The 27,017-nt window shown below is 39.3% G+C and overlaps 1 protein-coding gene across 4 annotated transcripts in view; it reads right to left on the bottom strand.

Moving 5' to 3' along the window:
• Nucleotides 1-27,017, bottom strand: part of EFNA5 (ephrin A5) — a 427,405-nt gene that overhangs the window by 70,712 nt on the left and 329,676 nt on the right. For all 4 annotated transcript variants that reach the window (XM_056537505.1, XM_056537506.1, XM_056537503.1 and 1 more), the window contains one exon: nucleotides 6,567-6,859. In XM_056537505.1, the coding sequence (XP_056393480.1) occupies nucleotides 6,567-6,859 (293 nt within the window). The remainder of the gene's footprint in view (nucleotides 1-6,566; nucleotides 6,860-27,017) is intronic.

The following is a 27,017-nucleotide window of genomic DNA, read 5'->3' as shown; positions in this document are numbered from 1 at the left end:
GAGCTTAATGAAGCATCCAGCCTCAGATCTCCAGCTTGGAAGCATCTGCAGGTACTGGTTCCCACTTGAATTTATTTACTGTATGATTTCAATATGGAGATGTAACACTAAAAGGAAAATAAGGGCTTCAAAACCATAATAATATTTTGCCTAATGATCTTAATTTCTGCTACCAAAGGAGACAGACAGCATGCATATTACACAGGTGGCAATCCTGAAGGAAAGTATGACTCCATCTGGAAGACCACAGGGGGGTTTTATGAGCTAAATTAAACCATATGCAAAGTTGCCATTTTTTTTTCCCACTCTAAGAATTGTTATAAGTTATGCCTGGAGTTTGAAGTTATTATAGGTGCAACATATTTTCTGTTTGTGTCTTTAATCCGTCATGTACTTATTTAATTTTTAAATAATGGTAAAATCAACTTATTCTTCAGACAATGCTTCATGAGAAACAGTATATAAAATGCATACTTTTTCCCATGAAACCTTGCTTTAAAAATAAGTAGCCTTACCACTGTTCTCTTCCGTGAAAGTTGGTAATAAAGTACCCCTCCTAAACTGCATCTAAGGCATCCCTCTAGCCATCCAGTACCCTATTCTGTACAGTGGAGGGGAAAGAATTCCATCTACAGATGGGTGACTCGTCATTTTTGGAGGAGACTCTGGTTTGGCTAGCGTGGAATACTTTTCTTCATATTTGGATGTTCGAAAGTGACACGATCACCAAGAAAAGAGGTTGCTAGTAAGTATATGTGAGTATGTGAGTTCTATGCTGTCCATGGTTGAGCCGGATAAAACTGATGACAGATTTCCGTTAACATAATAAACAAAATGCAACACTCCAATCCCACACAGTTCTCGGTCTAACGTCTCTTAGTCCCCACTTGCACTGGCAGGTCCTGCTGTGAAGACACACATATATATATATATATATATATATATATATATATATATATATGTATATATATATATATATATATATATATATATATATATATATATATAAATAGATACGAACAGCACATCCAATAAAAGAATAAAATTGGTCGGTGCACGCCATCATTTGGGTCTTGGTCAGAGATCCCAATGTTCAAATATCCACAGGAAAGGATGGCAGCACACAAAAAGTTTCAAATCCACGTGTAGTTTATTTCATCCTCGGCACAATACAAAGGTGCACCTTTGTATTGTGTTCAGGATGAAATAAACTGCACGTGGGTTTAATATTTTTTGTGTGCTGCTATCTTTTCCTGTGGATATATATATGTATATATCCACCCCGAAACAGCTGTCTGCATATGGGTTCTCTTCCCTTCTGGGGAGAATTCTGACTTGGCATTAATCCCAATCAGCTTCTGAGACTTTGTAACCAAAGCCAGAGCTGATCAGAGGGCACGCTACCTTATATGGTAGTGTGATGAGAAACTTATTTTGCATACTTCTTACCCTGAAAGCCAGCGGAGTGCTAATGGCCTTTTTGAATCTCCGTTTTACACAGGAAGCGGTGCCTCTCCCTGAGGAAAATACTCGTCCCTTTTAGCTGGTCGCTACAGGTCTCTCATCCTCAGCCAAGAACACCCTGCTCTGTACTGACGAGGGGCAAGCACCCCGAAACAGCTGTCTGCAGATGGGTTCTCTTCCCTTTGGGGGAGAATTCTAACGGCATTAATCCCAATCAGCTTCTGAGACTTTGTAACCAAAGCCAGGGCTGATCAGAGGGCATGCTACCTTACATGGTGGTGTGACGAGAAACTTATTTTATACATGTATATATATATATATATATATATATATATATATATATATATATATATATATTTATATATTTTATTTTTTATTTTTTTTCCCAGACAACTCCTTTAACACTGACACAAAACTAAACTATTAATGTTGGTCATAACAATTGTCATATCATGCAATTTTAAGCATCACCAATGCAGTATATTTAAAGGGTTTTCCTTCACAGATTAAAAAGGAGGATGGTGATCATGCTGTAGTGTAGATATTGATGCAAGTCATCATTGATCTGAAAATGTTAACCACAAATGCACACACAAAGGTGTGTGCTATGACAGTATTGTTGTACATCCATGACCCCTACGGAGCAGTTCCTCCAAGTCAAAAAAATAGAACTAAAGTATGTTAGTTCAGCTTGGCTTGATGTTTTAATTGTCTATTCAGTTAACCTTTTCACCATGTCTCACATCGACTTGGCAGGAATGACAAGTGAACTCCTGTCCTTGGACTGTATAGAGTTCTGGGTCATAAGTGTCATGTTAGACAAGGAGATGAAAAGACCTCCTGCCTGGTAATGAGAAGCATGTTATCACTCAGAAAGTGCTGGATCATTGGTTAATGCTCAGGTCAAAATTAGAGGCCACTGCTTGCCAGCAACAAGGACTGAACTTAAGTGAGTTTGTATTCGCCATACAGCACATACAATTCTAAAACTTTACCGGCATGCAAAAAAAAAAAAAAAGAGCATGGTCTGTGTGTCATGTTAAAACAAAGTATGTCTTCTACCTTGCCAATGAGAGCAGAGTTCATGTTGGATTCGTCCCATTTATTAAACTGAATAATAGCATAAGTATAAGTTACAATGTGCACAACTTTCCAAGTTAAACATATTACTGGTGGAAAAGATCAGCATTACTTCAATATAGTCAATCATCCACTGGCACTTCACTCTATTATTTAGGAAATTGAAATTAAATAAGGCTTAAAGGGGTATTCCGGGCAAAAACATCTTATCCCCTATCCAAAGGATAGGGGATAAGATGTCTGATTGTGGGGGGCCCGCTGCTGGGACCCCTTGCAATCTCCCTGCAGCACCCGCATTCTATGCGGGGCTGGGTCTCCAGTTTCAGAAACCTCCGGGTTTCCAGGACTGGGGATGTGACACCACGCCCCCTCCATTCATGTCTATGGGAGGGGGCATGATGGCTATCACGCCCCCTCCCATAGACATGAATGGAGGGGGCGTGGTAAACCCGGAGGTTTCCGAAACTGGAGACGCAGCCCAGCATAGAATGCGGGTGCTGCAGGGAGATAGCGGGGGGTCTCAGCAGCGGGCCCCCGGTGATCAGACATCTTATCTTCTATCCTTTGTAGAGGGGATAAGATGTTTTTGCCCAGAATACCCCTTTAATATTTTCTTGTTGTAAGTTCAGTTTTTAAGGGAATCTGAGAGCAGTGTCACCTGCGCTAAACTTCTGGTACAGGATAATAGTGCAGGTGACACTAATCACAAGGGTCTTTATCCTTTTTACAAACACAGAACCGTACCTAGGATTTGCTAAAAAATTGTAATATGTAAATTTCTTTTGGTGCACTTGGAGCATTTCCTAGACCCTTGTTGCACTAATTTGCCAACTTGGCTAGTCTCTTGATAATACCCCCTTAATAAATATGCATAGCTCTGCCCTGAAGAACAAAACTGCTGTGTACTTCAGGACAGAGTTATGATAATTTATTGAAAAGGTGTTGTCCACGGACCAGTGTGGTCGCGCATTGGTAGATAGCACGTTTTGGGATTTTTTCCCTTCCTAAGTAAAGATCAGGATACTAGTTGGCTAGGTAGGTGCTTTAGATGTAGGTTATGAGAGATATTTTTTAAGAAAAGTAGTGCCCTTCAGGATATGTTCACACTTTGAGATTTGTAAAATTGAAGTAAAAATCTTTGCAACTGAAAACATGTTCCATATATTCCAATTAAGTTTCTTAATTAATTTTGCTACTTTGAAAGTCCCTTTACTGTACTGCTAATGGAAAAACAATGGCCAGGTATTAAAACTGTCTATTTCTAAGACAGCGAAACATAGACGGACCATTTTAAATTTTCCCTATTTATAAAAGTGGCTGATTGATAAATCTACAGCGTTATAAGGCTATATTCACACATCATTTTCTCAGGCTTCTTTAGTTTAAAAAAAAAAACTGCAGTTACTTGGGTATTTTGCAGCCAAAGAACGGCTGTCTTTTTCCACTTTATGTGACAATTATGTGAGAAAAAGATGACTGGGGGAGATTTATTAAAACCTGCGCAGAGGAAAAGTGGCCCAGTTGCCCATAGCAACCAGATTATTTCTTTAATTTTGCACAGGCCCTTTTAAAAATTAATGAATTGATTTGATTGGTTGCTATGGGCAACTGGTCAACTTTTTCTCTGCATAGGTTTTGATAAATTTCCCCCGGCTGTCTTTTGAGCAAAAGTCCCTCATATTAGGGCTGTTCCCCTATTATATCTGTGATATCCCTTCCAGCCTCCACTGAACCACAGTCGTAGGTATTATTGATGTGGCTCAGAATAACTATCTGCATCCATATCTTGCCCTTAGTAGTTAGTTGAGGTCATTGGGGGTTCTGACAATGATGTAGATGGTGAGATCATTGCTTTTACATGGCATCTTGGATCTTCTAGAGAGGATATCGGGACTATGGTAATTGATTAAACATCCAATTCAATGGGCTTTTGTATAGCGATTTTAATAGTTTTTAAATGATATAGAATGCAGCCTTTTGTAACTGTAACTGAAACACCTCCACTGGCTTATAATGAATCCTCTGTAATATCAAAAATGGAATTAGAACTAAATTGAAACGTTCAAGATTCCAGTTACTCGGCACAAATAATGTTCGCTCCACTGGCTAAAATTAGTTTCTGTAGGCTTTTATATTGTGCTTTGTCTGTGTTCATGAATATCCATATATTGAGAGATTTCCTTGTAACATTTCTCATACATCCATCCTGGGCCTCTTAAACCATGCTTTATTTACAGTAGTGAAATCACATTCTCACAAGCTGTGTAATTTCTAGTAGTAAACTGATTTTGCAGCCGGTTAATACAGATGTGTCTCAATGGTCCATTTTTTATTCTGCAGTTTAAGAAGTTAAGGGCCTATTTGTAAGTGTGGAGAACAAAAACCATATGCCACAGAAAAGAACTGTACGATGTGTTTTCTATAAAAGTTTTCACTTGAAGCGTTACAGACATAAATAAGAACCAGTAATACTTTCTACACTTTTAAATAGCTTTTGGATGTCACCTACAATTCTGTCCTATTTGTAGGAATTCAACTGTCAATGATGAAAATGATCGATCCAAAAAATGAGAAGTGTCTCACTGTGGCCTGATGTCCATAAAGTCTGTCGGCTGTTGGTTTGTTTAGTGGAATGACAACAATTTAGTATTTAGTTAAAGGCTATGAACAATTTTGCACACATATTGCAATATTTATTTTTTATTTATTTTTTGTTTGTTCCTTGGATGTAAAATTGGAGCAACCTTCTTCATAGTCTTTCTTAAAATGTCCTACCATTTAGCTGCTACTCATAGAAAGATAAGATAAATTTATCAGACAGTGTTTCTGCTTTTCCCCCTGGCTATTGGCCATGAACAAAGGATTTTACTTTATTAACCCCTCATCGACACAGGATGGAAATGTATGTCCTGGTACTTAATGCTTCAGGACGTACATTCATGTCCTGTACATGACGCGAACACCAGATTGGTGCTTGCATCATGCAAAGCAGGTCCCAGCTGCTATCAGCAGCATGGGACCTGAAGGTAATGGCGAACATCAGCGATAACTCTGATGTCCTCTATTAACCCCTCAGATGTCGTGACCTATACAGATCACGGCATATGCGGCAATGTGGGCGTTTGAATGGATGATCGGATCATCTGCGGCACTGCTGCAGGAATCCAATCATCCAACATGGCAGCCGGAGGTCCCCTTACCTGCTACGGCTGTCATCCCGGGATCTTGTCCTCTAGTCTAACAGCGAGCGGACCAAAGAAGAAGATTGCTGGTAATACTGATCAATGCTATGCATATATGTATATGAAATAATTGCCATAAATAGTCCCCTTTTGGAGACATAAACATAGAAACATAAGTAATCATGGGTATCATTTTAATTGTATTGACCCACAAAATTAAAAAAAAACGTCATTTTTACTGTAAAGTATACAGAGTGAAAACAAAACCTTCCAAAATTTGCAAAATTACGGTTTTCTTTTATATTTTCCACACACTTAATATTTGTATGGTTGTGCCATACATTTCATGGTATAATGAGTGATGTCATTACAAAGGACAATTGGTCCTGCAAAAAACAAGCCCTCATATTGGTCTGTGGATGGAAATATAAGAGAGTTATGATTTTTAGAAGGCAACAAAAATACAAAAATAAAATTGACTATGTTTTTAAGGCCAAAAAGGGATTTTCTAGACCAGACAACCTCTTAAGTAATGTACCACGTCATGTCTAAGGTGGTACTATGACACTTTTAATGTGGTACCATTATGCCACTTCTGAGGCAAGGCAACACACTTGGTCCAAAGCCCTTTTCTCTATGTGCATCATAATTTTGTATTGTCATATGTACCAAAGTAAAGAAAAAGAAAAGGATTAAATAGAACTTTAAAGTAATTTTAAAAAAATGCACCCAGCCTGCCAGCCCCCCGTGATTTTGATGACAAATACAAATTTCTTTCCAAGACCTGACACTGTATAAAGATGGATCCCCTGAGAATATAAGAAGCTAAAATGTACTCACATATATAATAATATTCTCTTCCTGGTCTAAATTCAAATCCTAATGAGAAGGGAGTGAAGAGCTGGAATTTTTCTGAAAACTTTAGTGGTCCATTGGAAGAGTGGGGTCGATTGCACTCCCATCTTTTGAAGCCTTTGGATGTGTGATCACAAGAGCTGTAGCCATCAAAGTTCACCATGAATAAAACGTATCTCTCAGTCTTATCTTCAGGCACGGAGTCTTCATAATGAGGGCAGAATACATCTAGATAGTCATTGATGCAGACTTCAATGTGGTAGTCACCTCTCACAAACCTGCCATACAGAAACAATAAAAAATGGTTAAACTCATAAGCAGATTTGGGATGTATAGCTTTTTATAGTGTATATATGAAACACTAAAATATATCTTAAAGTTTGTACTTAGGATTAAAGTCAAGGTATGCCTTGATCTATCTACTGTAATTGATGTCATTGAGACATGTCAGTGAATAGGATGGGTAGTGCCCCTTGAGCTGATATCCCCATCGATTGCATGAATGAAGAGGCCACTGCACTCTTATCTACATATCAAATCAGCACTACTTAGGGGTTTTCATATCTCTGAGCTAGGTCGTCGACACTGCCACTTCAATGGATGGCACTATAATGCAACCAAAGTGCCCCATTCTAATGGGAGTCCTTGAGCTGAGATACAATGGCACATCAGACGACAGATAAAGCTTAACCTTCACTTTAAAATGATGTCACTGAACTAGAGAATGTCTAAAATTTCTTTTTAAAAGCTATACAAATGTCATAGAAAAAATAATAATACTAGGAACAATATATTGGGCATAGGGCAGAAGAAGATAAGCACACGGGAAAGACGGGGAAAATATTATGTGTTCCTCAAGTATATTATACTGTAATAATCTATGAATGAAATACTATATAGACTAAATGGATTAGGTATGATTGTTACTGAATCATGCCAGGTCCTAGCTATTTACCAGGATTTATAACATCAGGACGACCATATTTATACAGTTACACATTGCTGGCACTTATTTTTAACACACATACAAAGTCTTGTACAGCATTTACAAGAAACGTAAAAGCAATGCAGTTTCACTGCCAAACTACACAGAAAAGAATCTGCAGCTTTATGATAAAAGGATTCTGGGATATGAATTAATAGCGCTCGTGCTAACCTGACAGCTCTGAACAAGAGCCAGACGATCATTGTAGCCTTAGGTAGTCTAGCCCAAATGGGTTTTCTCTTTAATTATTATAAAGCATTTTCTGACATGCAAGACCAGAGAATTTGCAAGTGTCATTTTTGTGACATTTGACACCGATGTGCTATGAATGATAAATTAGGACTGAAATTTAAAGCCCACCCAAGGCTTTGCAAAGAGAAAAATTGCATGAAATATGTATTTCAGAAAAGATGGGCTGATCATTCGGAGGAAGAATGGTTTTGTAATCAAAAGGCTGCCTGGAATATATGAAAGGAAAACTTTGATGGTCATGAATCTTACGACAATTGTCAGTTTTACCTAATGTCATTTGTACAATTCTTGTAATTGGTTTATTATTACCATTTATATGAAACAGTAGGCAGATTGTACACCATTTAAAAGGAAAGTGCGATCCGCCAATGACCTCTTTTTTTAAATCAATTTTTATGTTAAGCATATTTTTTAAGATTTTTTTTCAATTCTCAGTCTTTATCGACGCTATGAAAATACTGAAATCTTGCAGTATTCACACTGAACACTAAACCTCCAATAGTCTGTCACTGCCTGTTCTGTAGAGATCACTTTTCAGCTGTCATCCTGCTTTAATCAAAGGCAACATTACAATGAAAGTAACACCTCTATTATAAAGCTAGATGTTCCACCATTGGCAGTAGATAACAGGGACAGTTAACTTTCTCCCTTTCCATCAATGCAATGAGCTCTTTACAGGTCACAATGGGTGTTTTCAAAGGTCTTCCATTAATATCAATGGGGGAGAAAAAAAACACTGTTGAGTTCATAAAGTGTCTATACACCTTAGACTAAAGTCAGAAAAACCTGCCAACTTCAGTGGGTTCCACTAATGTCTAAAGTGTATAGCGATCTCTTAACGTGCACAGACAAATGAAGTCGGTGGAGAAAAGGGTCAATGTGTTGGATTTTACATCCTAACCCTATTGTTCTAGAAGAGATAAGTTGATACCAGAGCTTTCTGACTGTCTCTTACCCCTCCACATTAGGAAAACATGAATGTCTGGTCATGCGAATGTTTATGTCTATGAGGAGATAACTCTCAGCTGACAGTTAAAGAGTACCTGTCACCAAACTAAACTTTTAATATATTGCTCCTTATGTAATTCTAAGACACTTTGCTCTTTACTTGCTGTTACAATTCTTATATGTTTTTAATGGGAATGAAAAAACGGCCACGAGGTGGCTCTGTTCTGTTTCCTGCCGCAAGTTAAACAGTTAGTTTGGTCTCCTCCCGGGCTGGCAGGAGACCAAACTCAGGAAGTGCATGCGGGGCATGGTGAGGCACAGCTCTCGCAGGTTTCAGTGACGTTACACCTGCTGAAGAATGCCCACCTTTTCCTGCCGGGAGCTCACATCATGTGACCAAGGGGAAAGGAATGATACAGAGCTTTTTAAAGTCAGGAGGGGTGTTAGGAGTAGTTAGGAAATATGATCTGAGTTAGTTTAGAAAATATGGTTTGATGACAGGTACCCTTTAATGTAAGTATATGGCTATCTGTATGCAGTCCTCTAAATGTAAACACTTGTTCACGGTATTTGAAAATTTACTACAACTCTAAAATTGTCTAGTCAAATTGTTAGACCCCTTTTAAATGCTTAATTTTTTGATGCACATGTAACCTACGCCCCCTTTTATACAGTCATGCCCACTTTTTTAAAACAACATCACGTTGCCAAGTGTGGCACACATCTTTAATTCATGTGTCTAATAACACACACCAGTTTTGTTTTTGTTTTTTTGTTATTTTTGTTGTTTTTTTTTGCTCAATGACACCAAAATTCAGGCACGTTAACTGTTATATATCTCCCCCAATGAGTCATCTCCAGACTACAGTTCTTGCACTACTTCAGTTAGAAATATTTCTTCTTGGCTTCAACTGGTTTCACTCAGATACATATGATTCAGTGAATTAAGATAATGACATTCCCTTCCAAACTGATCAGGATGTAATAAACCGTTAGTTCCTTCTTGGAAATCTCTAGGTGAAACCAAATTAACCTAAAGGGCCACGATGCGGACCCTTTGTTCTAGCAATCAGTCTGGATCTTGGCTCACAGACCACCACTAATGTGTCTCAATGACAGCAGAAGATGCACATACCCTTTAAACTCTCAATAGCACAGCCCTAAACCTTTCAGAAAAGGAAATTCCAAACAACTGACATCATGTATGGTCATCATGTAATCACACAAGTCGATTGAACAGCGGATCTATTTGTCATGTAGGAATTTTGCTACATTTCTGTTTAATGAAACAAAGTAAATCTTTTTTTTTTGTCAGTCTGTTTATCAGTCAGAATGCTCACTAACAAAAGGTTGGCTTTTAGGTTCACCATGTATTCTCTAGCTGTGCCTGCTTTGTGTTTGCTGTGCTTGAAAAAAAATAAAATGTGATCAAAGTTCATCTTCAGATTAATGAAACATAAAGCTTATTAGAGGAACTTCTGAAACCCAAAATTATACATCACTTCTAATGCACGGTTCACAGCAGCTCTTCAATCTATCACATTATATTGATGATACAATAACCCCTGCTCAGTGACCTCCTTCCCTATCAACTAATTGATCTTCTTCCACCAGCCGTCACATTGATGAACCAGAAGTGTAAACAAAGATTAAAAAGGGGTCATGGTATGTTTCAGTTTGATGGTTGACATCTGTAAAACTGTACAATCTTTCTTCTGCCAGTGCTGCTGTCACACACTTATTGTATATACAAATGTCATCCCATGAATTTAAGACTTTTAGCCAAAAGTACAATCAATGTATCCTGACATAGGAAGAAACAAATGTATTTCATTGAATACAAGAAGAACAGCTGAAGAAGTGCCTCTATCAGAATGTTCATTCCAATGGCTACAAGTTTAAAGGGGTACTCTGCCCCTAGATATCCAATGGATCGGGGATGAGATGTCTGATCATGGGGTCCTGCTGCAGGGATCCCCCGTGATCCCTGTGCAGCACCAGGTGTTCGTTTAGAATTCTTGTTGCAGGCAGTGGGGTCGTGACATCACGGCCATGTCCCCTCGTGATGTCACACCACACCCCTTCAATGCAAGTCTATGGGAGGGGTCATGGCCACGCCCCCTCCCATAGACTTGCATTGAGGGGGTGTGGTGTGACGTCACAAGGGGATGTGGTTTTGATGTCGCGACCCCTGCCCGCTCCAAGCGTTCAGAACAAAATGTTCCAAACGCTGGGGAAGCGGAGTACCCCTTTAAAGGAGCTGTACTACAATGGACATGTATCACCTATCCTAAGGATAACTGAAAAATGTTTAATGTCTGCGGGATCCACTGATGGGACCCAGTTGAGCATACTTGGTGGCTCCCCATTCAATTTTGTTCTGTTGTTTCTGCCAGCCCTATAGACAATAAATAAGAGTGCAGAGGAGCATGCTCGACCATGTTCCACTCAAACAGGGCACCACTTTCTTCAGGGCAGGTGCTAAATTGAGCAACTCCTTTGCCTTCAAGGGAAACTGACAACCGGTTCACCTGCACTATACCCAATACACAGGTTTATAGTGCCAGTGAACCCAATAAAGGTATAACCTACCCAGATCCGCAGTCCAGTTCTGGAGATAGACCCCTTATTAGTCAGCATTGCTAATATGTTATCCCAGCATGGGAGCAAGAATGTTGGATATCCTGGTTCAGACCTCCATTGCGCAAAACCAGCCATTTTCAGATTAGCAATGATGGCTAATACAATGGATATCTATGGAATTATACAGGCACTATAACCTCATGTTTTGATGTTACTTTAGGAGAGATATTTGCTTGGTAGCAAGTCAATATTCAAAGTAGGATGTCTCATTTTTCTGTAGTAAAATAAGCGTTTTCAACTGAATTAATGTTTTTTTTTTTTATCATCAGGCCTCAATATGGTCCCAATTTAATCCTAAAGCTACACAACAGACTTCCTATCAGACAATACAGTAAAATATCAAGTTATGACTATATGTGACTTACTAACAACATCACATGAGCTATATGACATGTTGACCAAAGAAGTAGTCATTGTTCATATAGTTGCTTGCAGAATATATGGGAAATTTAAGTGATAAACAACAGCATCTTACTGCAAGAATAGTATCCTGGATATAGGTAAAAATGACCATTAATATATGGGAGAATTTCGTATCTGGTGTCTATGCAACATTTTTTTAATTTTTCTATCAACCAAATTCCTAAGAGGAAGATTTACTGGCATAGTTATTATTTCCACTTGCATGAGTTAGACTTCTGTGTACTATAAAACAGACTTATGATACTATAATACATAACTTATGATATAGAGTGATCTTTGATCTTTTACAATTGCTTAACTGTCTATAGCCTAGAAATATCCAGATTGTTCCAACACATTTGTGACTTTATTTTTACATTTCCTGTTTTGATGTTTGTAAATAGGCTCTTCCCAGAGGAAGAATGCTGGCTATGTAGTACCACATGACCCACCGCTCTTTTATGGCCCAAACTAACTACCTCTCATAGGTGACACTAGAGCTCTAACTTTCTTACTTATTAAAGGGGTACTCCACTGCTCAGCATTTGGAACAAACTGTTCCGAACGCTGGAGCCAGCTCTGAAATATTGTGATGTCATAGCCCCGCCCCCTCATGATGTCACATCATGCCCCCTCAATGCAAGTCTATGGGAGGGGTCGTGACGGCTGCCAGAAGAAGCACACAGGTGTGAGTGAAAACGTCTGTTTGCCTCTGAGCAACCCGCATCACCAAGGTCTCCCTGCCAGAATGGAATGACCGTATGAAGAATCTAGAAGAATGGGGAGTGCAAGCTTAATCTTGTTTGCCATTTTTATGCCAGTTCTATTGCAATCCTTCACCTTTGCACCCCGTCGGTAGTACCACCATCAATGAATCTGGCTGATGTCCTTACCCATTTTTTTCTAAGTTGACACAAATGGATTCGTATAATTGTGCTCTCTGATTTGCCTTTTTCAATACAGGAGTACCCCTTTAAGGAGAGCTTATTTACATACCTTCTTTCACAGGAAGCTTTGCATGGCCTATGAGATTTCCCACATCTGAACAAGAACAAAGAGAAATACTACCCTCTTAGACCCCATTTTTTCTGTAGCAACTATATATCCCATGGATGACATCATTCAAATCAGTCTTTGTACCCATTGGGGTTAACAGTCAAATTTTTCAGACAAACACATGCTAGGTCTTTGCAGATGTTGCACCTGAAGTGTTTTTACTATGACATATTTACTTAATTTGAAATAGCCGGGGGGAAAAAAGGTAGATCGTATGAACATGACATAACAATGGCTCAGACTAGTGGCACTAGACAGCTATCTTTCTTACTTCTTGAGGAGATCTTATTTACATACCTCCTTTCCCAGGAAGCATTACCTGACCTGAGTTTCCATGTCTGAACAAGGAGAAACACTACCCTCTCAGAGCCCCTATATTTTTATATATTTATTTATTTAAATGCTGCACCTATATTTCCCATGGCTGTGCAAAAATATCATCATTTACATCAATCTTTGTACCCAATGGAGTTTACAGATACATTTTCCTATTTCAGACAAGCACATGCAGATGTGGCATCAAAAGTTTTTTTCATGTTTCTTTTTTATTTGTCTATTTTGAAATAGACACAGAAAAACATAAATTGTTAAAACTTGACATAACAATGCAACAAAACAAAAATTTTTTGCTTTGATAATTTTATTTCACAGACTTCTGAAGCTCCATAAGGTTTTAAAGACTAGCGACAGGAAGTTTTGAGTTTCCTGGATCCACAGGTGGAAGTTAGTAATTCATACAGTAAATGTTCATAGACTGACCTTTACTCTTTACAGCTGCTAGAAGTGGCAGAAATGGAGCCTTCCAAAATGTTTGCTCATTCAACAGACAGAGCGACTCATTAATCAAATTCTCCCAGAATTGTCCCTAACTGTTCTAGACTTTTCCTTTGCATATATAATTAAAAGATAGATTAACAGTTTTAAATAGAAATGATTCAGCCTAAAATGATTTTCAGCCGGTGCGTCCAATGATATTGTTAAGGAATTGTATGAAATTATTATTTTTAATGCTAAAATAATGAGATTATATTACAATTCATTATAACTTAAGTTCCGTGATATGGTAAAAGTAATTTTACGATCTAAAAAAAAAAAATAATATATATATATATATATATATATATGCACAATTGTTTATATATATATATATATATATATATATATATATATATATATATATATTAGCTGAGTACCCGACATTGCCCGGTTTTTCCTTCCAAATCCTTGTTGGGGAGAAAAATCAATAAAGGTGGAAGCTTTTGACTTTATACCCCATCCTCATATATTGTTGCCATATCCCAACCCCAAATCCCATCCCTATATCATGACCTCCTATTCCGACCTCCTATCCTGTCCTCCTATCTCGTCCTCCTAATCCGTCCTCCTATCCCGTCCTCATATCCTGACCTCATATTCCGACCTCATATCCCGTCCTCATATCCTGAAGTCATACCCCGTCCTCATACCCCGTCCTCATACCCCATCCTCATACCCCATCCTCATACCCCATCCTCCTATCCTGTCCTCCTATCCCATCCTCCTATGCTGTCCTCATGTCCCGTCCTTATGTCCCATCATCATATCCTGACCTCATGTCCCGTCCTCAGATGGGACTGATTTGTGATGAAGATATTGTAAGCTGAAAATAGAAAGGGACGTGGCTTTGTGGGACTGGGGATGATTGGCAAGCCAGACCAAAGCACAAAAAGGGTAGAGAACAACAAAGGGGTGGGGCTTAAACAGTGGGTGTGTCTTTGTGAGATGGGGTGTGGCTTGCAAGCTGGACTGAAACATTCATCAGGAGATGTAGAGCGGAGCTTGTGGAGTAAGGTACTGGAAGTCCCATATACTTGCATGGGACTTGAAACAAAATCCCATCTTTTATATAAGGGTGTAGGTAAGGGATAATTTAACTATCATATATTTTTATTTGACATATAAGTAATAAGTGTACCAGGTATTATTGCAATATCTCCAGCTGTATGGAAGTTATGCTGTAACATATATTTCCCATTGACTTGTATGGGACTTTAAACATAAACCCCGCCCCTGGCAAATGGGGATGAGTAAGGGCTAAATCACCTATCCTATGTTTGTTGTTGACATTAGTAACATATTTGCCAAGTTTCATGTTAATATATTTAGCCGTTTGGACGTGATGCTGGAACATACACACACATTGAGTTTTACATGTATATATATATATATATATATATATATATATATATATATATATACATATATACAGTATATATAATTGTATACCAACAAGCGCTACCTGTTCTTTCTGCTATGTCCAGTAAATGGTTAATAAAACAAAGATGAAGAAGATGACAGCTTGACAAGATGTTCGGTGTAAATGCATTGCTATATCAGTTTCAGCAAGTAGATGGGATTTGTTATCTTGACATGGCATATCAAAAAGAATGGCATATCAACAAGCATTTGAAATATATATTTATATAGATAGCAGTTTCCCAATAAATGTACCTCGAGTTGTTGCAAAACTACAACTCCCAGCATGACCGGACAGCCTTTGGCAGCTATGCGCTGCTCCAGTCATACATTTTTGACAAAGCCTCTGCAAAATGAAAGAAGCGATCTGATTGGTTGCTATAGGCAACTGGGCAAGTTTTCCTCTGGGCAGGTTTTGATAAATCTCCCCCCAATATGTCTATGGCCGGAATACCCTTTTAATGCACTATTGATCACTGGAACCACAGGGAGATCGAAGCATTACTGTACGGTCAGAATACAGACAGTTAAATAGGATTACAATAAGTCCATCTATGTGAAGCCGGAATTTGTACTACTGAAATTCTCAATTTGTATTGGTTACAATGCCATAACACTTTGTTCAATGCAAGTGCTAAAGTATAAATAAGACCCGCAGCATGTCCGATCCTACATAACTAAAAAAAAATTTAATGATCTGAATTTCAGGAAAGGTAATAATCACAATCTAATTATGATTAATAGGGAGCTAAATCATTTAAATGAGTCGCTTGGTAAAACAAGCACAGCCTCAAATAATACTGTACTTGGAACATCTTATTCATTGCAAGATGATCTTTGCGCTTTTATCAGCATGATCTCAAGGTCATAGTAATTCCATTTAACTTTCTGTCTCAGTTACAATACTCATTAAGACCTAGTAAATTAAAATCTGTATTCAGGACATCTCCATAGCATCTGGGTATTGAGAAAGAACACATGGAATTCTATAACACGCTGAATATTCTGATGTAGGGAAGGTAGTCAACAAGTGGTGCGCTCTCAAAGAACCATTTTACATCCAATGGACTTGGAAAGGTAAATGGAACAGAACATTTATGGGCCATTAACTTAATATGTCCTGCTCTATGTAAACAATTTAAAAAGATTTAACATTGGAGTACATTAGGAATTTTTAACATTGATTTATTTTTTATTTAAAAAAAATACTGGACACTATTGTATGGATTCATAATCTACTGTGTGAGTTTATAATTGATGAAATCTGTGACAACAAATAAATGTGTTTACTTGCTTGGTATTTCTTTCTAGAAGCATTGAACATAAAGGGGAACTCTGGTACATTACAGCTTATCCCTCTGCACAGGAAAGGAGATAAGTGTTTGATGCCCAGTGCCCCAGCTCTCCTCATGCACCGAGCGACCTCCGTGCCAGATAAGTGTTGACCACCACATGACACACCTCCTCTTTGTATCTCTATGGGAAAGCAGGAGATACACATGCGCTGTATCCCATAGAGATACATGGAGGGGTCGTGTCAGCCACAGCCGCACCAAGCAAGAGAAGAGTTCCTCTTTAAGAAAGAATACAATACTACGTGACTGCACCATATGGCCATATTTGTAATATACAATTATAGAGGTTATTTTATGCCCCCTACAAGGCCACCAACAAGCACTTCAGAAATCAAGTGTTTGAACAAGCTTTAGGTTTCATTCATATCGGCATCTGAGGCTCTATTCTTGGCCTCCCTTGCAAATATCAGGACCAAAAAAAAGCAGCATGCAGAATCCTACAAAATGCTGAATACCAGATAGAAACCTGACAGAACCCATTAAAGTCAATAGGATCTCTTGAGATCCACTGGTGTCCATCATACAGGAGACCATCATGTTTGTTCATATTTCTTAATGGAATCTGAGATGGAGGCCCCAAAGAAACCTCTGATGCAGATGTAAACCTAACCTTACGCTACTGGAGTACATCTTAGGCTATGCTTACTTCTTTTAAGTGCAGTATATTACCAGTACATCTCGAAATTGCTTCAAAAAGGCCTACCACAGAAAGACCCACTGATGTCAATAACTCTGCTAGTGACTAAGTTTGGTCTGTTTACCAAACATAAATTCTTTTTTGCCAGACTCTACTGCGTTTTTGAGTCCTGCAAAATAAGTTCATGATATTCATGTCCAGAAAATGGACTTAACGTAGTCTCTAGTAGACTAGATTCTGTCCATCACAATGGACCTGCATTGGGTATGCCACAGTATACAGTGACCCCCGACCTACGATGGCCCCAACATACGATCATTTCAACATACGATGGCCTCTCAGAAGCCATCGCATGTTGAAGGCAGCATCAACATATGATGCTTTTGTATGTCGGGGCCATCGCATAAACGGCTATCCGGCAGCGCAGACTGCTTCAGCTGCCACCGGATAGCCGTTTACGGTGCCCCGTGTGGTCCGCTGACGATCACTTAACTGTCCTCGGGGCTCCGGCGCGTCCTCTTCGGGATCCCCTGCATCGTCGGCGTTCTCCATCACATCGCTGTGCACGCCATCCCGTCATCCAATAGGAGCGGCGTGCGTAGTGACGTGATGGCGGTGACGGAAAGCGAGGATGCCGGGGAAGCAGAGGCATTGCCAGAGCGTCGGGGGAACCCCAAGGACGCGGAAACAGCGATGGACTAGGCAGTGGTGATGGTCCGGAGCATCGGGGACACGAGTATAACCTCCAATACCATTGGTCTTCAACCTACGGACCAGCCGTTGGCTGTCCGGGCATGCTGGGTGTTGTAGTTTTGCAAAATCTGGAGGTCCGCAGGTTGTAGACCACTGTCCTATACTTTACATTGCACGGATCCCTCAACATACGATGGCTTCAACAAACGATGGTCCATTTGGAACGGATTACCGTCGTATGTTGAGGGACCACTGTATACGGAATAACTTTTTTGCTGCCATCCTGATGTCAACAACCCCAGGACTAGCGACATCTTACACATAATAATAATAACTTGTAAGCCTTACTAATATGTTGTGAATTTTTTTTAATCCCATTTTATTTTTAACCTAGAACAACTAAGCAATATGCAAGTGGTATCTATAAGTGTCCTGCAAGATTATAAATCATTATTAGATCACATGAAAAGACCTCATCTATATGTAAATTATTAGCCAGACACTTGTTTATAGCAGGAATTCTATCTATGTCCTTTGTATTTAAATAAATCAAATACGGTATATACAGGGTTTGTGGATTTATTTGCATCAATTGTATTTTTTGCACATGGGGTAGATTTCATCTCCAATGATACAAGACTTAACCAGATTGGAATCATCGTTCCGTCCTTTTTTTTCTCCATTAGTTAACTATAGAAATGCAAAAAAATAAAATATTTCAAAGGAGAAAGTTAATGGCTTATTTTATAATCATGACTTTGTATATTCTGTGAATTAATATTATACCGTAGTTCGCCAAAGCTTCTCAAATCTAATTATGATAATATGGGAACAAAGTGCAATATATTTCCCGTTCGCAGTTTCTGCCTTTGTTTAATAGCCTCCAGTTTTACAGTGTGTTCCGTGTACATGCAGATCATGGTTTACAATAAAATATGGGGGGGGGGGGGGAGCTGTAGTATGGCAGGCTATCTATAAATTATAACAGCATGACCCATAAAATGTTTGTTCTAAATCTATTTTGTGTTTTCTGCAGGGTCCAGCAATATCTAGAACAGGGATATTTATTACTTAGAGGCAAATCTGACATTTCCTGGGGTGAGATTTTTATGGTGCAATTGATCATATACAAATGTGCACCACTTAATGTTATTGGTGACACAACCCTAATAACACAACTTGATTCTGTATATTCAAAGTTTATGATTAGATGAAATCTGTGCTCAATCGCAGCACCAAGTGTTCAGTTTCCCTGCAGCACCCCCGCAGGGGAAATTAAGCATTACGCATTGTTCCTTTAAATCAAGAATAACTTTTTGCGTGATGCATGGAATTGTATCACTATTTACAAATACCTTAGTAGGCAAATCTGTGTAAGTAGTGAGGGGTTCCCTGTATATTAGCCTCATCTATTGAAATGGAGAGCAGCTACATAGAGCACACTATCCTTGGAGGACTGAGCATGTCCATGCAGTACACACAAATGGGGAGATTTATCAAACCTGTGTACAGGAAGAGATGACTAGCTGTCCATAACAACCAATCAGATTGCTTCTTTTATTTTTCAGAGGCCTATTTTAAAAAAATGAAAGAAGCAATCTGATTGGTTCCTAAGGGCAATTGGTTGACTTTTTTTCTGCACAGGTTTTGATAAATCTCCCTCAAAGTCCTTATTGTTTTAAATGGGATTTGTGTAATGCTCAATTTCCCCAGAGGGGGTGCTGCAGAGAAACTGAACACTTGGTGTTAACATCGACCACAGATTATTGGTGATGCAAAGGGTCCTATTTATGGAATAGTTTGTGATAGACTTTTCATCCAAAATAGTGAACTGTTCAAAGTAGACAACTTATTGTTCAGCTGGGGGTGGACACTAAAAAAAAAAAACTATATATATATATATATATATATATATATATGTGTGTGTGTATATACAGTGATCCCTCAACTTACAATAGACTCAACATACAATATTTTCAACATACAATGGACCATTGAAACTTGACACCAGACTCAACATACAATGCTATGGACAGTCCAGATCTGCAAAACATATCAATGGCTGGAAGAACTAACCAATCAGAATGGGCATTTTACTGGTAAAACACCTGTATTACTGAAGAGTATGCACTGAATTCCTGTCTGGTAGTGCTCCCTACAGTACAGGGTGGTACTACATGTTCTGTACTACTCTTAAATGGGTTATCCACCATAAGGTGATTTTACTAGGTACCTGCCAGACAGTAATGGACATGCTTAGGAAGGATCTGCGCTTGTCTTGGGGCTAAATTACTATGTTGTGAGATTACCATAACACTGTGGCTAGGTTTTTGTGAACTGGAATTTCCTGTTTGAGTTTTTCTTTTTTTGCCTACAAATCCAATAATTCTATTTTCCTTTCTCCCACACATCAGCCACCCCACCCATTGAAACATAAATGAGCTGCATCCATTCAAAAGACCTGTGGTTTTCAATCAGGGTGCCTACAGCTGTTGCATTAGTTGCATTAGCGATCGCTCCACCCATTGAAGCAGACAGGCTCCCTGTCATCAGCTGACTAGTGAGTCAGGTCTGGGCCACATTGCAACCTGGAAAAACAGTCATTTTGTATGCTGTTTAAAATAAATATTGGAGTGAAAATCACAGAAGAATTGTGAGAAAACCGTCACACACAGGTAGAGACACTATAGTATGAACTACACTAATTTTACAACCCCTGTAGCACAGTCAAATAAAAATAATTCCTGGGATACCCCTTTAACCTATGCCATGGTAAGCTGCTCCTTTGGACACCAAGTAAGGGCAGCTCCATTTAAATTTTTTAGGACATTGTGTGTACTGTACAGGACCCTGAAGAAGCTCCTGTCCTTTACATAGACACTGATTTCCAGCTCCCAGCAGATTTTTCTTACTTTTATATGTAAGCACTTGCTTTATCTGTATTAGTTATCTATTTTTCCTTAATGCTCACTTTTTCCTCTTTTTGGATGACATTTTGGTGGCTTCAGAACCAGTTATGGTCTCAACATACAATGGTTTCAACATACAATGGTCGTCTTGGAACCGATTAATAATGTTACTTGAGGGACCAGTGGACTGTGTATATATTCACATACACGGAGTGACTAAAAATAACACAGTATAACACATGTGAACAATTGGGGAAAAAAACACAGTGGTTTGAAACCATTGATAATGACATGAACATTGGGATTATGATTAATAAAAAATGAAGACTGATAAATAAGGTGGAAGAGAAAATAATCACGGACTTGCATACTGCTTGCTACATTACCCTCATTACATGCAAATTTAAATCTGTTTGTTCTTCTCAGTTTGATTTGCGCATATGCTACAACCTGAGCGATGTGCAGAAGCTCCGCTAACACTAAGATTAATAGTCAAGGTCAAGCACTGATGGTGAAATCCTAGTAGAATGTAAAACAGGGGAAGCGATAGGCAGTTCTGTGTCTATGCAACACAAGTGAGCAGTCTGAGGACAATGATGCAGTGATCCTACCTGAAGCAGACACAAAAGTTTTTTTTTTCCTTGTTTCTAAGTTGGCTATTCAATTACAGTTTATCAGGGTAATTAAACACTGAGGACGGATGCCAGGCTAATTGTTAGATTATGATAATTACAAGACATAGCTCTGCTAAAGCTGATCAAAATAAGATGTGCTTGCATGCACTTAGTTAAAGCTGCTTTGTAATCTGGGGCTGCAGCAATGAAATCCTGGGCCATTTATAACTAGTTCATTACAAATCAGCCAGAGAGGCTTATTACTTGTAACCTTCCTCCTTCACCCAGTCTAGTGGAACAAAACTCCAAAAAGGTTGTGTCCAAACTACTGCCTAGGATTGGCCCACTTCCATCATAATTACACAGTCGAATAAAATGAGGTTAGTTCAATGCAAAGAGATCAGACTTGGAATTACGGTGTCAAACAAGAGTTTGCGGCTCCAAGGTGAATCTCAACGAGAACGCCGAACAGCAACTACACGGAAGGGAAGGAGAGGTGAGACCTTGTTCTTGTGCAAGGGTTAAAAATACAATGGCCAAAATGTGTCAGTTCTGTATTGCTCGTATTCTTATTGATTTATATATTTATTTTTTGCAACAATTGAATTGTCATTGATTAAATTGATTAAATGTGTCACATCTTTTATTGGGTGTGGTGTTTTTTTGTTCTGTTATGTGGCTTACATCTTAAAGGGGTACTCCGGCGCTTAGACATCTTATCCCCTATCCAAAGGATAGGAGATAAGATGCCTGATCACGGGGGTCCCGCCGCTGGTGACCCCCGGGATCTCGGCTGCAGCACCCACCTCAACAGCTTCCGACAATGCTGGAGGCTTCGGATCCCGACCACGCGAGCGAAAGAGCGTGACATCACGACTCCACCCCCGTGTGACATCACGCTCCGCCCCCTCAATGCAAGCCTATGGGAGGGGGCGTGGCGGCCGCCACACCCCCTCCCATAGGCTTGCATTGAGGGGGCGGAGTGTGACGTCACAACACTCCGGCCCCGTGATCGACAGTAATCAGACCGGGAGCGAACACGCTCCAGGGACTTATTTTAATGGAGTGCGTAATGCAAGATCACGGTGGTCCCCAGCGGTGGGACCCCCGCGATAAGGCATCTTATCCCCTATCCTTTGGAAAGAAGATAAGATGTCTAAGCGCCGGAGTACCCCTTTAAAGGGGTACTCCAATGCCAAAGCATTTGTAACATTTGGTTCCCAATGCTGGGTGCGGGCTGCGGGGGTCGTGATGTCACACCACGCCCCTTGTGACATCAGCCCACGCCCCCTCAATGTAAGTCTATGGGAGGGGGCGTGGCAGCCACCACGCCCCCTATCATAAACTTACATTGAGGGGGTGTGGTGTGACATCTCAAGGGGCGTGGTGTGACATCACAACCCCCGCAGCCCGCACTCAATGTTCAGAACAAAATGTGTGGTAGGAGAGTACCCCTACAGACATGCATAGTGGGAGAGTAAGACTGTAGCCACACAGCCTCATTGCTGACATAGAAGTGCAGTTGTAAAATGAATAGTTAAAAAATTTGCTATAAATCCAGTTTTATAGGCATTTTAATGTCTAAAAATAGGCAAAAATACACTGTGCGAGTTTGGCCATAGACTGAGACAGTGGATAGAGCCAACAGTAAGCTCACTGAAAGCTATCTAAGAGTTTATTATTTGTGTCACTTTTAGGGTGCGTTCCCACTCGGCGTATACGCAGCGTATTTCACGCCGCGCAAAATTTACAGCAGCAGCGGGAAATACGCTGCGTATTCCTTGCTCACTATACACACAGGGCTTTCCGGCGGCAGCCCTATGCGTGTAGTGAGTTCTGGAGGCTGAGCCGCGCGTCACAGTCACGCTGGCACACAGCACCGCCTCCAAACTCAATACACGCATAGGGCTGACGCCGGAAAGCCCTGTGTGTATAGTGAGTCAGGAATACGCAGCGTATTTCCCGCTGCTGCCGTAAATTTTGCGCAGCGTGCAATACGCTGCGTATACGCCAGGTGGGAACGCACCCTTATTGTGTATTATTATAAAAAATGTTGACTTTCGGAAACTATTTAAATGATGACATTATTTTTGAGCTATATATTTATTTTACTTAATGTCACTTAATAAAATGATGTACAAATGTATTATTATTATTATTATAAATAATAATAAATGGATTCGAACCATTGGGTCTCCAGGTCAGAAAAGAACTGACACCAGGAGACCCAAAAATAAAGACCCTTTTCTAATATCAGCAATAGTGGAGGTAAGAATAGAGCATTTGTTCCTCTGATCCTAACATTTCTATTTCTCTGAAGGGCGCTGAGTACACGATACCTACGGGCAGCTCAATTCACACCAATATTATTCTTAGGATTGAGGGAATTTATCAGACAGACACCATATGTCACTCAAGGCAATGACCCATTTGGATTCCTGTCAGCTGTGACAACAGCTTGAACTTTCTAGTCCAAAAAGTATTCTGCTGGAAAAAGTTCTATGGAATCCCAGTAATCACTTTGGGAGGATCTCTCCATTTCTGGCAGTGCTTTATGGTGGGAAACGTGAGGTTGAATTAAGTATCTGATGTGAGATGCATTGTGCTTGTGGCTCATATGTTTCTTACTACATTAAAGGGGTTATCCAGGAAAAAACTTTTTTTATATATATCAACTGGCTCCAGAAAGTTAAACAGATTTGTAAATTACTTCTATTAAAAAATCTTAATCCTTTCAGTACTTATGAGCTTCTGAAGTTTAGGTTGTTCTTTTCTGTCTAAGTCCTCTCTGATGACACGTGTCTCAGGAAACGCCCAGTTTAGAAGAGGTTTGCTATGGGAATTTGCTTCTAAACTGGGCGTTTCCCGAGACAGGTGTCATCAGAGAGGATTAAGACAGATCAGAACAACCTTAACTTCCGCAGCTCATAAGTACTGAAAGGATTAAGATTTTTTTAATTGAAGTAATTTACAAATCTATTTAACTTTCTGGAGCCAGTTGATATACATAAAAAAGTTTTTTCCTGGAATACCCCTTTAATAGTATTTCATGGCGGGATGCGGCCCCTGAAATCAATGGCTGCAGTTCTAATGGAGAAACAGTTGATTTAAATGAACTCCTAGTGAAATGATTTTTTGCTGTATGTTTTCTAACTTGTTACATAGAACAGAAAAGCTTAATGTCTAAATGATAGTTTACAAACCAGGCTTCGTTCTAAATGGTAGCCCCCTGCGGTTTCCATTCACTTTCACATAAATGGAAGGTGTTTGCAGATGTGCACATTGAATGAAGAGCAGTAATAGACACGTGATAAAGAAGCAAATTGCTCTAAAAAAGGGGTTAGAAGACAACATGCAATAAATGCAGGAGAAAGCCATTGACAACCTGTTTTGCAACAGTCTCGGATGGAGCAGCCTGACAATGGTCCCTGTCTTATTGCTATAGTAACATGTCAGCTGTCAGGTAGTTTGGGAATACTGCAGTGGTGATGTTACTGCAATGTTAAAGGGGTACACTGTTAAAGCCAGTGTTCATTTTGTCTCTTTTTTTTTTCATTACATGCTTATACAAAGTATTAAATATATTTCATTCTTACAGGTTAAATTAAGGGATATGAGTTTTAAAGTGCAATCTAATTGGTTACACACTTTATACAAAGAAGATAGCTGCTACCCCTGATGAAACTGGGTGACAGTGAAACGCATGTTGGGGATTTGTGTGTTTATGTGGTGGGTAACAGACATGGCTTTTACTGTTTTTTAGATTTTTTTCATCATACTGTATTTAAGCATCAAGCTCATCATGCTTGTTGTATTACTATGCATGCCAATTTTTTTTTATTTGCCCCTATATCTATCTTCTCTCATGGGTCTCTTGTGTATTTTTTTTATTATTGGTATGTATTATATCTTTATTGGTATGTATTATATCAATAAATAACATAGTTTTTTTCTATATTATATGGTGGCTTGTACTCAGTGTTTTTATTTACTTGTACAGTGTTCCCTCAACTTACAATGGTCTCAACATACAATAGTTTCAGCATATGATGATCTTTTCGGAACCATTGTAACTTGAAACCAGACTCAATATACAATGGCTGGAATAACCGACCAATCTGAATGGACATTCACTGGTAAAATCCCTGTATTGCGGAAGCGCATGCGATGAATTTCTGTCTGGTAGCACCCCCTACAGTACAGGGAGGTATTACATGTTCTGTACTCTTTACCTGTGCCAGCGTTATCTGCTCCTTTGGACACCCGGTGAGGGCGGCTCCATTTGACTTTTTTAAGGACACTGTGTGTACTGTACAGGACCCTGAAGAAGCTCCTGTCCTCTACACAGACCAATGCTTCCCAAGGAGGGTGCCTCCAGCTGTTGCAAAACTACAGCCTTTGGCTGTCCGGGCATGCTGGGAGTTGTAGTTTTGCAACAGCTGGAGGCACCCTGGTGGGAAAAACACTGAAATAGACAGTGATTACAGCCTCCAGCTGCTCTTTCATACTTTTATATGTAAGGATTTGCTTTATTTGTATTAGTTATCTACTTATTTTTGTTTAATCCTCACTTTTTCCTATTTTTGGATGACATTTTGGGGGCTTCAGAACCAATTGCCAGGTTTCCATAGAGTTCTGGTCTCAACATACAATGGTTTCAATATACAATGGTTTCAAACATACAATGGTTGTCCTGGAACCTATTAATATTGTAACTTGAGGGACTACTGTATATGGACAATGTCGGCCTCCCCTCACTGGGACAAGAGGTACTCAGTGGATGTGGGGGATTTCAGTATACGCTGCATATACACTATGTGTGAGGCTATTCTTACACTCCTGTAGTTTAAGGGATATCAAGGGATATCAATTTTGAGCAATTTCCTTAAAGGGGTATTCCAGGCAAAACCTTTTATATATATATATATATATATATATATATATATATATATATATATATATATCTCAACTGGCTCCGGAAAGTTAAACAGATTTGTAAATTACTTCTATTAAAAACTCTTAATCCTTCCAATAGTTATTAGCTTCTGAAGTTTTCTGTCTAACTGCTCAATGATGATGTCACGTCCCGGGAGCTATGCATGATGGGAGAATATCCCTTGCATGATGGGAAAGTATGCCCATAGGAACTGCACAGCTCCCGGGACGTGAGTCATCAGAGAGCAGTTAGACAGAAAACAACAACTCAACTTCAGAAGCTAATAACTATTGGAAGGATTAAGATTTTTTTAATAGAAGTAATTTACAAATCTGTTTAACTTTCCGGAGCCAGTTGATATATAAAAAAAAGTTTTGGCCTGGAATATAATTAGCTCTCTAAAATAATAATAATATTTATTTATATAGCACCAACAGATTCTGCAGCGCTTTTGGAATTTGGAGGTACAAATAAAGACAATGTTATACACTAAATATTTAAACAAGAGGAGTGAGGGTCCTGCACACATGACTATGAGGAATGGGGCGAGACTAAAGGCAGGAGGTGCTTCATTGATGGTCCAGCCATGTTTTACAAATAGGGGGGTTACATAGGGAAAGTGAACCAGTCTCTAGATAATCTCCCAATGTCTAAAGTGTATAGAGACTGGGGGGAGACTGACGAATATGGCACTCTTGATGTTCCCGAGGTCTCAAAAGGGGGCAAAATGATAATAGAGGTGACCAAATTAGGGGATGATATAGGCCTGAT

The sequence above is a fragment of the Hyla sarda genome, chromosome 1 (genome assembly GCF_029499605.1).
Source record: "Hyla sarda isolate aHylSar1 chromosome 1, aHylSar1.hap1, whole genome shotgun sequence".
Lineage (NCBI taxonomy): Eukaryota > Metazoa > Chordata > Amphibia > Anura > Hylidae > Hyla > Hyla sarda.
Note: the sequence above shows the minus strand (reverse complement) of the source record. Positions and strands in the feature narration are given on the sequence as shown.